The sequence below is a fragment of the Nelumbo lutea genome, chromosome 5, assembly GCF_056320005.1.
Source record: "Nelumbo lutea isolate HS-2025 chromosome 5, American lotus-T2T, whole genome shotgun sequence".
Classification (NCBI taxonomy): domain Eukaryota; kingdom Viridiplantae; phylum Streptophyta; class Magnoliopsida; order Proteales; family Nelumbonaceae; genus Nelumbo; species Nelumbo lutea.
In genome coordinates, this window is record NC_142688.1 from 34,432,019 (window position 1) to 34,446,002 (window position 13,984).

At 37.2% G+C, this 13,984-nt stretch overlaps 2 protein-coding genes across 5 annotated transcripts; one reads left to right on the forward strand and one right to left on the reverse strand.

Moving 5' to 3' along the window:
- The first annotated feature begins 216 nt into the window (after positions 1-216).
- LOC148851617 (cytochrome b-c1 complex subunit 6-1, mitochondrial-like) lies at positions 217-7,371 on the forward strand. Of its 4 annotated transcripts, XR_016099059.1 has the most exons (7): positions 217-338; positions 1,689-1,744; positions 4,289-4,373; positions 6,547-6,636; positions 6,724-6,763; positions 6,896-7,033; positions 7,125-7,371. XR_016099059.1 is itself a non-coding variant. In XM_088943818.1 (6 exons), coding segments are annotated over exons 2-5 (210 nt in total). In that variant the 5' UTR covers positions 217-338; positions 1,689-1,742; the 3' UTR covers positions 6,757-6,763; positions 6,896-7,371. The 4 variants fall into 4 exon arrangements, 2 of the variants coding, with proteins under 2 accessions (XP_088799944.1, XP_088799943.1); XR_016099058.1 differs by having other exon boundaries at positions 6,724-7,033; XM_088943818.1 differs by having other exon boundaries at positions 6,896-7,371.
- A 5,305-nt stretch (positions 7,372-12,676) lies between these two features.
- On the reverse strand, positions 12,677-13,697 carry LOC148851618 (RING-H2 finger protein ATL78-like). Its single transcript, XM_088946231.1, has one exon. It carries the CDS (start codon positions 13,599-13,601, stop codon positions 12,900-12,902), a length of 702 nt encoding a protein of 233 aa, XP_088802357.1. The 5' UTR covers positions 13,602-13,697; the 3' UTR covers positions 12,677-12,899.
- Between the last annotated feature and the right edge of the window lie 287 nt (positions 13,698-13,984).

The following is a 13,984-nucleotide window of genomic DNA, read 5'->3' on the forward strand; positions in this document are numbered from 1 at the left end:
ACATGATGTGGGATCAAATTCCAGTTTCTAGGCCCAGGTCCATAACGAAGCCCGAATATCCAAGTTCAACCTTTTCAAAAGTTTGGATTTTGGATGGGCTGGGCTGGGTTTGGGTTGGGCCTACCCAAGTTCTAGCATGAAAGTGATTCTGCATGGACTGTGAAGCCCAACTTGCCATCAGATTCCTTTAACTGAAAGTTCCAATCCAACGGTTTCAGTCTCATAACGTGTAAAGCGTAGGAACGGTAACGGACTAGCGCGCCCTTAATACTCGTCGTCGCGGGGGAAAAGTTCTGCGAAATCTGAAGAGCTGCCGATTTCAAGCTTCGACTCAAGAGGTAATGGTCTTATCTACTCTATTTTTTCCATTGATTCAATTCAGAAACACATCTGTAGTATTTTTTTTCTGGAATTGGACCAAAGCTCGTTGGTAACCAGTATCTCTTTGTTTTTATGTTCCGATCTGCCAATTAGGGTTTTTAGATCTGTAATATCTTTTTCTTTTCCCATCTCTCGTGCTCAACCTCTATTTAAATCGTTGCCTTTTTGTTTGTACCTTCACTGCTAATGCAATTATCCCTGAAGCATTTTTTGGATAGTTAGGTGAGTTAACATGGGAAGTAATCAGTTATTAGATTACCATTAAAATCGGCTTTCGTTTGGAGGATGATAGAAAACGTAGAAAGCAAAATGTTATTAACCCATTAAGTTGGGGATAATTCTTAGAACGGATTGTAATGTCTTAGTTTTAGTAGCTAGGGTAGTCGTTGTATTAGAGAGCGGTGAAATGCATGGACAAGGTGCCGACTGTTGGACTGGAGAACGGTTGATGCCGGTACTCGCTTCTGTATTGACATATGCACGAGTGCTGATAACTTGTTTTATTGTGTGCCTTCTGAACCACCTCTCGTTTAAGTTTAAAAGCTATAATTGTTGTCGTCGTCATCATCTTTATCTCAACTATATGGGGTCGGATATGTTTTGTCATTCGTTCTGATTAAAGCCATATCCATTGTTAAATTATGAATTATGAGCGCTTGACTTCTAAACAAGTCCTGTCTACCCCTAGCCCATCTAGCCCCCTCAACTTGCAACTAATAGCTTCTTATTTTATAAAAAAGTTAGATCATCTTCTTATGGGTGCTGTCAATGGTCATCTATGCATGTAACCAAATCATCATAGTCTACTTTCTTTCATTTTATCACCTATTGGAGTTACTCCTAGCCTTCTAGGTTCCTTCCAATGACTTCATTTTTGACAAAACCATCTTGCTCTCTAATTCAACGACTACCCTAGTAAAGCTAAAGCAATACAAGCTTTTCTAAGAAATCTCCATAACTTAATGGGTTGAAAAGCTATCATTGTCATAAACAACAAAATGATAACAACAATAATGCTAATCATTGATGTTGTCATTTTGTTTTTTTTTTTCTTTGCTCTGACCAATGTGAATTTGAAATTTACTGGGCTGTGCTTTTGCTAGGAGTCTCAGTTGCAAATTTTGTCGTGGTTTTGGTTATATTTCATTTATTCTTCTATCTGGAACAAGAAGCATAACAATAATTTAGATTGCAACCTGATAGGCTTCTGGAGTGTTTTTTTTTTCTTTTATTTTAGAGTTGATGCATCTTATTGACTTCTTATTCTGACATGCAACTTTTGTTTTGTTTTCTTTTTCTTGGTGCAGACAAAACTGGTAAACCTGTTACATTGAGTTGTTTCTGTTCTACCTTCATTCACCATGTGCGTATTATGTTTAATTTTTTATTTATGCTAATTAATCCTGAGCTTTTAAGTTTTTTTGTCTGTATTTTAAATCGTAAATATTCACTACTTTCTAGTAATTCAGAGCTCACAGGTAATGGAAATGATGCAAGTTTGTGATTCTGGAACTTCATTATGCACTAGTTATCTTTTTTTCTATGTTCTTGTCAATAGTAAGCTAGTTTCTTGTTCAATTTTGGAGGCATATGGATGTCTGTGGCTCATAGCATATCATGTTACAAAAGCTAGTTATAGCATATCGCATTACAAACTTAGAATGTCATCTGATCCTTGCAGATTCAGGGTGTTATTTTGTGGCAGATTTATAATTCGACGCTTAATATGTTCTTGGAGTCAGGCATGGATGATCAGAAAAGAGTGGGGAATATATTATATTGCATAGGAAAGGTTTTCTAATTGGATCAAATAGGGAGCTTTCTTATATGTCCTAGACTTATTCTACCACATGCATCCAATTATGGACCCTCTGGATTGTCCATGTCTTGGGCCCTGTGGGCCACATCAGCCCATATTCATATTAAATGGTTAGAGACTGGCACAAACAAAAATTTAAAATAGCTATTGACTAGGTCAACCAGGTGGGGTTGTTTATCAATGTAGATGATTTATTTATAATAATCCCAGATGACTGCATCGTGGGCATCAACCATTTAGTTAACCATGCAATTCATATGACCTTCAACTGGCTAGTTGATTGTTCCATGCTTTGCTAAACTGTAGTACAAATAGGGGATGGCTAAAATTATGTGCTAATGGATGTCTCAAAGCAATAATTCCGATATTGTTAAATGTCAATGAGAAGAGAGAGAATGAAGGTGATTTGCCAATAGAGTTATAGTTGAGTGGATGAAATGCATTTTTGCTAATTTTCAAAAAAAAAAGCGCCTTTTTTTTGGAGTGTTATGCAATTGATGCACATCATTAAAACTAAAGAGTATTTTATAGGGTGATTATATGATTGGCCATTCTTTGCGATGCAATATGTTGGGCAGTCAAGAAATAGCATATTCATGGGATGGGCGAGTAGTATGGGATAAATTATGACGTAGCATATTCATGGGCCAATTGACAACAAGACAGGAGAAAAAAATATACAGAGGTGGTTTAGTCATGTAAAATTAGAGACCAAATCAGCCCCCCACAAGATTTCCCCCCCACAACGTCCCACAGCACATCTCCACCGTGTATTGGGAACATCTCCCAATGATATACCAAAAATGATGATGTCATCATCGGGAGATGTTCCAAATACACGGCGGGGATGTGCTGTGGGACGTTGGGGGGGGGGCTGATTTGAACTCGTAAAATTAAGACTGATGAAAGCAATTGTGGGGTTGTTTATGTTTTTGATAATTCGTTCTTAGGAAAATCATTGCTCATTTAGGAATAACTTCTTTAATGGTTGGAGTAGACCCATTTTGTGATTAAGGTAAAATATAAATGCTTTTCTGGGAAGACATTGTCCATCTGTCTTGTACTCCTCGTAACACATATTTCTATATTTGCAATCCACATTTGTTTGTCCAAAAGAAATGATTAGTAAGAAAAAAATTTCTACAGCTCTCAGAAAGTAGAAGAAAAGCAAGGAATCATATATCTGTGTTTAGTAGAAGCTTTTTGGTGATAAAACCATGAGGCCCACTGCACTAGGTACTGAAAACTTCCTTCATAAGGGTCAAAATAGCAGGCTCCCTGATATCAAGATATCCAGCTGATAAGGAAACTTCATATGAAGCACACCTGCTATAAACTAATCATTGAAGGAGATTCGATGATTAAGGAGTAAAAAGAGCAAAGCAGTTGAACATTAATAAATTAATCACTGAAGGAGACTCCAAGCTGGTAGTACGGTGGTTAACAAGTGAAGGAATGAAGCTGTGGAACTACAACAATGAGAAGAAAAAAGTTTAACTGCTTGACCAAAGATATGGAAGTGAGAGTACAACGGGTTAAGAGAACTTATCTCTCTTTCTTTGTACTTTACTCTACACATATTTTTCTAATCTAATAAATCTGCAGTTATTGATAAAAAAACATGCCCCCTATAAAGCATTGGTGGGATTGTTTATGTAAACTTGAAGGTTCTAAAAAGAGAACAGTTAGACAAAAAAAAGACTAGGGATCATGAAGAGAAAAAGACCTTTTAGCTCATTATTTATTAGAAAATAATTTTTTGATGAATTATTTATTAGAAAATATTACCCTCTAGACATTTTAATAGAGAAGGCGGGGGAGCCCATAGGTGGTGGGATAAGGCAGATGGGGATAATGATAAAGTGGTTGGAAAGGTTCATGCTTTTCAATTTTATTTGATTTTTTTAATCAATTCACCTTTTTTAATTTTTATTTGATTTCCCTTTACTTTTGTACTCTACTCATATTTATTGATCATTTTTGTCAGCTACTTTTTTTGGTCAAGGTGTTAAGACATTCAAGTCTACTTTCCTCTATTTATTTTTGATTGGTACTTCTTTCCCCATTGACCAATTTGTTGCTATTTAGGGCGGACGAAGAACCTGTTGATCAGAAGAAGTATTTTGAGGAATCTTGCAAGCCGAAGTGTGTTAAACCTTTACTTGAATATCAGGTACTTCAAGTCTAGCTTATTGAATTTCAAATGTTCTAAGTATGAAGACTACTGTAAAATACTCTTGGGTTACATATTAGGGCCGGAACTTGGTCTGGTCCAAACTGAATGCTGGCCAGTCCAACCTGAACTTTGGCATGACTTTGATTTGGGTTGAACTGGGACTTTATGGCTTTGGGCTAGGGGTGGGCCTAAGTCAGAACTGCTTCTAGATTTGGTTGGACTCAGGTTAAGGCTTAGGGTAGTTCGACCCAACCTGAAACCATGCCTGGCTAAATCTGAAACTGGCTGAAACTCTAGTATATGAAAAGCAGATGCATGATAGTGTAAATGAGAAGTGTAAATGTGCTTTGAGCTTCATTTGTTTGCTTGACTAGGGTCATCTCAAGAGTGCTTTTGTTAGAAAAAGGTAAAGGGGATTTGGGAGATTCATCTAGGTTTTTGAAGAAAGATGAGCAAGAGAAATGGTCCAAAGGATCTAGAAGCAAGGTTTTCAAGTAGAAAGAAGGCATCTTTAAATCAAGTGAGTTGTAAGTGTTGTAAATGTTAACATCCAGCAATTTTCATATTTTACATAGGGAGAGGTCGTAAAGCCTTGCGAAAAGTTGAGATAAAAGCTTATCCTCTCCAATCCTCCAAAAATTTGACTATGTGATAGAGATTAGGTCATATCTAATGTCCTGTTAAAGAAGGATCAACAACTTCAATTACTTCCCAAGGACACTGAAGAACAGCAAAAACACGGCTATATATGGCATTGGATACGAAATTTACACTAAAAATTGAAGTGTCCTGCATGATATGGCACCCCTGTACAGGCATCCAAATATCATAGCACTAAAGAATACCTTACAAGCTGAATTAGTATCTCTTATAGATACCAGCCCAACTCAACAAATGATCTTTCTTTGTACAAAGGACCTTTTACATCAATACAATTATACTTAACCTTTGCTAAAAAAAACGATCTTTCTTTTGAGTAACCTGGCCTCCTAGAGAGAATGCCATAGAATCTCTTAATTTTTTTTTTTGTAACTTGTACATGGGTCTAAGGATCTGCCAATAGCTTGGCCAATCCTCTGGCTAGGCTAGGGGCAAACAGCGAATAACTTTGTTGGGGGGTTTAATTTGTAATGAAAACAAAATTTATGATTTTAGGCTGCCAATCTAACATTAAGGCACTATATGTAATCACGCTGCACATGTACTTTTCTTTTCCTTAATCAATAAAGTTGATCAGCTATTCCTGTGAAAAAAAGGAACATGTACAAAAAAGGTAGACAGGAAGATTGGTAACATAGCCTTTCTGAGTACAATCCTGCTAAAGTGGTGTATTTGTCTCTCCATAAAATGGAGGGAAAAATTTTCAACTGAATTTTGAGCTGCTCCCCTCTCCCCAATGAAAACTTTGTTTTCTTTGCTATTTTACATGATTAATGATTATTACATCGAAACAATTCAAAAGGTGGCACACATAGTTTTCTCTATAAATGGAGCATAAATAATAGCTGAAATATCTGCCTGAAAAAAATTCCGTCCATATCATGGGGGGAACAGAATGCAGGCATAATTTCAAATGTGCATGTGCATCATGTTTTCTTGTTATCCTAGTAATCTAGAAGTTAGACCACCTATTGGATCAAATCAAGTGTGTGTGGCATAAAATTTATTGTTTAGAAATTAAGGGCACAAAATTAGCAATAATGCTTCCACCTGTTAAAGTTACCTCTTGAATAGGCTTAAAAGAGGCATATTTTTCTCAAAATGTTGGAGGAACAATTGGGCACATTACTAATTGCTTACTGTCCTTTACTGTTTCTGGTTATGGTTGGGTCAGTTAGACTTTACTTGAACCTGGTCCTTATTGTTTCTTTATGCTGTTACTCCACCATCAATAGTCCGAGGCATCCATCTAGGGAATACCTAGGACATGATTTCGACTGCCTTCACCAAATCTGTTCTTAGTCTCAACCACGGCTGGACCGCAGCATAGATTAATTGTAGTAGTTAGGTTTATTATAGGCTTGCATTTTTTTCCCATTTGTTTTATTTTAAATATTTCCTTTTTAACAGTTGCATTTCTACTTTCCCATGGAGACCATGTAAGTGCTTATTATATGGAGGTGTCCATCAGTTGGCAGATATTGGATTGAATTTCTGTCAATTATTACAGGCATGTGTTAAGAGGATTCAAGGTGATGAAACTGGTCACAAACACTGCACAGGACAATACTTTGACTATTGGTCATGTGTGGACAAATGTGTAAGTCTTCAATGTTGTTGACATGATTGGTTTAGTAATGCTATTTCCAGGTTTTATTCTGATACTGTTGTTTTTTCACAAACCCAGGTTGCGCCGAAGCTTTTCACAAAACTCAAGTAGATGAAATGTAGTATCTTCTGCACCATTATCTTATCTACCATTTTTTACTTCCGAACATTTTGATTGGCTTTTGTGTACTGCAAACTAGCCATGTTTGTTTTGGTGCTAGTTCTCACCAAGTATAATTTTTTTTGAACAGTGATCTTGGGTTAGACCAATAAAACATGATTCTAGAATTGGACTTGGTTGAAGACTTGATGTTTTTTGTGATAATGCTGAAGATAGTGAAATTTTGTGAGATGAAAAATGCAGGAGATGACGCCTAGAGATTAATAAGGTAAATTGAAAATAATCAATTAATCATAAGAGCTGATGTGGTGCAGAAACACCCCTCTGCAAGATAACTGATCTGTCAACTGAAGCTGTAGGGGTGTTGATTTTACTTTCAACTGTATGGATGGATGGATGGTTCGGCAAATGTGCTTTTAGGCTTCCTTTGTATGCGGTGCAATTTCGTTCTCAGTCTCACTCATACAATTGCTTGTTAATGCAAATGTAAAATCTGGTTTAATTTTACTTTGAGCTTTACTTTTGTTTGTGTTTGAATATTCATTTAATGTTTGTACTTGATTTGTTTGCAAAATTGAGAAAAGTAATAATGAACCTGTTTATTGACATTTAGGCGTCATTAGACACTACATCAGCAAAATAATGAATAAGCACCAATTTATTGGGGGAAGCGGAAAATGAAGCTTCACCCAACAGTAGGTGTATACATAAATTAAGGCTTATTTTTGCAAGTCTATATGCGTACGGATCTGCATAATAGGGGAAATGTTGAAGTGGTGTCTATGTGGTAGCATTTATTCAATAAACGCCTATGGTTTCAAAAACACATTCTAAGTTTTGTTTTATTTCATTCTCATTTCAAACAAACAAGTTGGAATCCTAAGCAAAAATGAACCAGACCCTGCATTGTAACTCATTTACATTCCCATATTTTTGCACTAGTGGAAATGATATTGCACTCCAAGCAAGCCAACCCTTAGTGTTGGAGAGAGTAAGCCAACCCTTAGTGTCGGTAACCTGCCTCTCTTGGATGGGAATTACCAACTAGTTATAGTTGCCACTAAGTTCAATCCTCCAGAGAATTACTTTTGGGAAGCAATTGGTGGATAAAAAGGGTTTAGGGTAGTGTTTGAGAATTACTTCTTTTAAGAGTAGAGATTACACATTAAGTGGTTTTGTGTATTTGGTAAAAAAGTGGGGAAGAAATATTTCTTTTTATAAAGAAGTAGTTTAAAAAAGTGATTTCAAGTTGTTTTTTTTTTTTTTTTTAAGTATTTCTCCAAAAAAAATGGGGCGAACCAGCCTTCTCCATTCATTCAAACTCTCTCAGCCCCTCCCATTTCCTCCACTTCTCCCAATTAAGCCATAACTCAGAAAATCATTCCATTGGTGGCGACAAGAATTCTGACGGTAAATATAGAAAAGTTTTCTCTAGTCTCCCCAATGACTCTTCTTTCTTCTTCTTCCTCTTCATCCTATCTTCTTCTTCTTCCGAGAACCATTACTCCTCACATCGGCGGTCATCAGTCATCAGAAGCCCTAATCCCTGTTTCAGTAGATTAAACACTCCTATTACCATATCCTTTTAAAAAACCCTATTTTTTGTTAGAATGGAATTTCTCATAGTTGATTGAACTCTCCAATGTCTTTAACACAAAATCGTCACTCAATTCTGACCAGCCCTTTGGATCTATGTGGTTTCTGATGTTAGATTGCACATGACAGACGTTCCTATACTTTGATTGGGGTCAATCCAGCCTTGTGTACTCACCATGTTCTTTTGTGCATTCATGGCTTTTCGAGCAATCGCTTTGCAGTTTTTCAAGCAATCAGTTTGTAGTTTTGGAACACCACGACTGCATTACCAAAGGCGAAATCAATAGCACCGGTGATGTAACGGTCTCTGTAGAATTGGTAGAGGGAATGTGCATTGAGGGTGTCCTGGTTTGTGTCGATGCAGCGACGGTTATCATGTGATTCTAATCATACAATGGAAACAATGGTGAAGCGGAAGAAGAATTTGAAGAGGAAATCAAAGACAAAATTTGAAGAGTATATTGAAATGGAGATGAAGAAAGGTGTTATGTCTGCTGAGGAAGATTTGGAATTGGAAAGGAAACATGCGAAGAAGTTCAAGGTGAAAGGTGGAAGATTGCGGGGAACAGATGATGGGATCAATGAGTTATTTGATGGAATTCCATCTGTTCTTGATTCGTTAGTGGATAAAGAAATTTTGGATGCTGAAGAAGCTATTGTAAAGAGCTCTAATCACAATTCTACTAGTAAGAAACATAATAAGAAGCATAAATAGTTATTGGATGCATCAGAACAATAAATAGAAGATGTGGTTGTGAAGTGAGGGCTAAAATTGTCATTTGCGTCAATATAAATACTTATGGGGAAAGTAGTTTACCAAACATCCCCATCTCAATAAGTGTTTAAAGACATAATAAGTTATTTGAAAGGTGGGTTACCAAACAGTTTTAAGTGGTTGTTAAAATAAGTACTTCTAACTTCTTAGAAACAAGTACTTCTCTTAATGAAATCTATGTTGAAATGTACTTAATCATCAAACAAGGCCTAGGCCTTCCAAGGCCGTCAATGGATCCATATGGGGTGAATGTAAGTGCACGTGCACCAATGGAAAATCTTCTTCTAATGAGATCTGTCTTGAAATGTAACCCAAAAATCAAAGTCTTTTGGGCATTTTGTCATACATATTACACATTACAACGGAATTAAGGGGTGAAGACAGAGCAGAGTGCAGAGGAAGTCTACTTACCTTTACCATGGACAGGACTGGATCTGCTCCTCACACCAACCACACAGCACGTTGCAGTCACAGACGGGTAACATCTCCCGTACTCGTATGTTGTCAATAATGGGGATGTTTCCGGTAGGAGTTCAACTATGATATGGCGAAGATATGATATCCGTTAAACAACTGACCACCAAACTGGAATCATAAACATAGTAATGGATAAAGTGTTATTTATAAAAATTCATGGGTGGATTTTAATTGGTAAAAGCTCTTTCCATATCATATCTTTTCCGCATCATAGATTTTTCCTTCGGGTAGTAGTCATTTTTGAAATTAACTGCCAAAAGAAAAGTTAGAATTAATGGTATTAACAATTGAGCCTTTAACATGCTTGTTACTCTTTTTTTTTTTTTTTGAGTATTGAGCATGTCGATACTTTTATTTTTAATCATTTTTTAAGAAGGGACAGGAAGTGACCATCTCAACTGTTGGGTGGGTTATTGGCTGAATGGACTTCTTATGGCTTCTATTAAGAGGTGGAATTCTAACAAAGAAATCTCCGTGCAAGAAGAGGCATGCATATTGCCCCATAATGTGAGTTCTTAAGTGAGTACTGAGGATAAAAACCGTCTTTTCTATGAATGCCCAATATTGAAAAGAAAGGTTTCAACCTTGAATCCTCGTAAATTCGCAACGTCCAGGCCAAACTTAAGGCTGATTTCTATATCTAATGTTACCCAGGATGGATTTTGAGGGCCTTTTGGGTAGGGCTACCCCAAGAACCAAGATTTGTTTAAACCCTTTGTCCATCTTTCCGTCAACCCAAAAGAAAAGGAAGTAATTTAAATTAAAAGATTATGATTAAGGGAGAACAATGATAATTAAGTACAAGGCTTTTAATGGGAACTAAGATATGCAAAAGAAAAACAATTTATTTTTGACAAACGTTTCAAAATTTTCACAGAAATCTGGTATCTCTCTACAAATTTTATAAGGAAAAAACATAAAATTTGGAAAGGTTTATATCCTAGTTGGTCAGCAAAGAATCAAATGCTACGTAGAGCTTTCCCTAATAAACTTGTCTGTTTTAATTATACTAACAAAAGAAAAATATATTGTAAGGACACTTGCTTAAAACTCAATATAAGATGCCCTTTGTGGATATCTTTATTTCTTTCTTCTATTTTTCATTAGACAATGAAATAGGGCCGATCGCTTTTGATGATCAAAATGGCTACCAATCAAGAAAAAATTTCTTCTTGAAACTAATTTCTTTTGTTATTTTAATTTTATCATGTATCACTTAAAAGAAATAAACAAAAAAGCATTGGAAAGAAAAGGCTATAACAATGTTTAAAAGCGCTTAAGGTCCATCACCCTAGTTGCAACCTTTCTTTTTACGTTATTTTGGAGCAGGGAACATATGGTGGGCCGTTCAACTAAACTTATCACTCAAATTATATATATGTCATAAAATCCATGAAACTGTTGCTCATTAAAGCAGCAGGCATGAGAGAGAAGCTATGAGCGTATATCTTTGACTGGGCAAGTCTGAGAGAGAAGCTGTTGCTCATTAAAGCAGCAGGCATGAGACCGAATCCTTCAAGCATGGATGCAATTACTTGCTTTGATCCTTAACTATTAACTATAGAAGGTATCTCTCTTATCCAATCTTATATAATATGATAATTCCTGTTAATGGCAATCGTCTCATCTTTGAGTCAGATACATCTTATCTTCCAAAATCTATCCGCAACTTGTTTGGTAATTGCACATATTTCACATTGAAGATTGGCTGACCCAAGGGATTCGCAGTCGCCGCAAAGTGCAGGGTAGACCATATGCTCTCGTTAAGAGAATTGAGTTAAAAAAAAAGTAAAAGAATTGAAAAGATGAACATCAATGCTATAGTAATACTGTTAATGTATAAGGAGAAAGGAACTGGGAATTTGTAGCTTTTGAAGTGGGGCAATGCTTCTCTAGAACTCCATTGAAGAGTTGAATATTAAAAAGACAAAACCAATCTGAAGCCTGTTTAATTGCAGTTTAAATGAGAACAAGTGGTAAGGTGATAACTGATAACAACAGTGAAGAATTGAAGAGTAAGCCTGTCTTTGAGGCCATGAGTTTCATGTCGACATATTCCAAGTTGTGGTCATGGGATTCCATGGAAGAATTAAAGAGCATGCAAACTGGAATTCTCTGCATCAACTCAACTGGCTGGGAGAGTGTAAGAGCCAGAGTGTCAAGAAAATTGTTGAAAATGGTCTACAAACAAGTCCACAAAACCATGTTAAGGTTATCTAGGAAGATTAGCTTGGTAGGGCCAAATGTGTATTCGAGAAATGGAGACAAAATGAGAGAGAGAGAGAGAGAGAGAGAGAGAGAGAGAGAGAGAGGGCTATGAAACTAAACCTTATGGATGTTGGTGAGGCTATCTTTCAAGATTAATAAATCTAAAATAAATCAGATGGTTGAGATTTACCTGACCTGATCTTATAGCTGAAACCTAGTTGATGTTGGGTCTAAATCCTCTATGCACAGGGTGGAAGACCTCTTTGTCGTTTCCATGAGGATGACCTCATTGTAGCCCGATTCTAAAAAAAGGTAATTTTGAAAGAATTCGAAATTCTCAACTGATGACTCGTTTTATGTGTATAAAGCCTGGATTAGTATCGACTAATGTGATTGTTAATATTGCATTAGTATATATGTATAAATTGGCAGGTAAACTGAACCCCCCCACAGTTTTGGACTCTGTTAATGTATCATGGCATCACACGCCAAATTCCCATCTTATCTCTATCCAACGGCAAGCATATATTTGATGCTACCAAGTTAATTATGATCAAATTATCACAACCCATCTCCTGGCTCCCACTTCACAGATTAAGTAGTGTCACTTCAGAAGCAACCAGCTAAAAGAAACGCCCAGTTGAGAACTAGGTCCCAAATCCGAATCCCCCTTTACAGTGCATTTGATTTGAAGCTCAAAGTGGTTTCCCTCTCATCTTCCATTGATTCTAAGCTTCATTGGATAAGAAAAAAACTAACCCCATTCCTCTTTTTCTTTATTGATTCCTTCTTTTCTCTCTCACCCTCTTGAAGAATGTAGATTCTCTATATTTTTATGTAAAAGACTAGCATGGAGGGAGAAACAAACGAAAACAATGAAGATTCACATACTCAGATTTGTACAAATTACAACTAGTACACACTTTTCCTTTTCTCTCTATGCTGAGTAAAGATACTGGGGTCCAACTTGTGCCCCAAGGGAAGATCTTAACACACTAATGTCTAAACTTCTAGTCCCTCAGTTTACATTCCAATCAACAGTATGTACAATTGAAAAACAAAACAATTAACAAATACCCTAATGACTAGGCATCAAACCTTCACGTTGTAATGGCAAAACCCCTCTGGCCAATGGTGGAATCGCCAGCGCCGCCGGCGGCAGCCGCGGCAGCTCCGATGAGCTAGTTTGGCTGCAGCCGACGATCTTCTGACAAGTTTCAATCAGGCAGTGCCTACAAGTGGGGCATGATGAGTGTGAAGTGAGCCATTTGTCAATACACCGGAGGTGGAATCCATGGTTACACTTGGGGAGGACCCTGACACGGTCCCCTGGAGCAAACTCTGAGAGACATATAACACATTCTGAGTCCAACCGGGGTAGCTCTGACCCAGTAGAGTAAGTCAGTGTGGGGAAAGTCTTGAGGGCTTTCCTCTTGATTCCTGTGTTAGCCAACCTGTTGGCTGTGTTGTTGGATGATGGATCAGAGTTCACTCGCCTTGAGCACCTTAATGCACACCTGATGATGGAGTTCAGCCCAAGAGCACAGATTAATGCACACAAAAGAACAGAGAGGATCATTACTACATTGGCGTCTAAGCTGTTTCCATTGGTGTATGACTCCGATGAATCATGGCCGGTAGTTGCAGTGCCGGGCGGGGCTGCCGTGCCCGGTGGCTGGTAAAGGGGAGTGTGTAGTAACAATCTTCTTGAGCGGACATCTCTCGGCAAATCTTGGAGCAAATTTGAAGGATGATTTGAGGAAGACGAAGAAAGAAACATGTTTGGGACTTGGGAGCTTATTTGAGATGAGTTGATGGAAATGGATTCTCCATGGGAGGTTGGTTGTGTAGGGGGATATATAGAGGGGAATAAATGAGGCTGCTTGATTTAGCTTTTCAGCTGAGTATAATAAAAGAAAAAACAAGCATAATATTTGGAGAATATTCAGCCTTATGTTTAAAAATTTCACTGCATATCAAAATTAAGACTTTTGTTCTATTAATTAATACTTTCCCCTAATTTGGAGCTTCCACTAAGCCCATGTAGCCTATGGGCCTTTCTATTCTAACTGGGCCCATGCCACTTTCCAGGCGAGAGACTGTGCCAGGTGGCGACATCCTTTCAATTTTCAAGTTTCAACAGCTGTTGATATCCCTAATTGC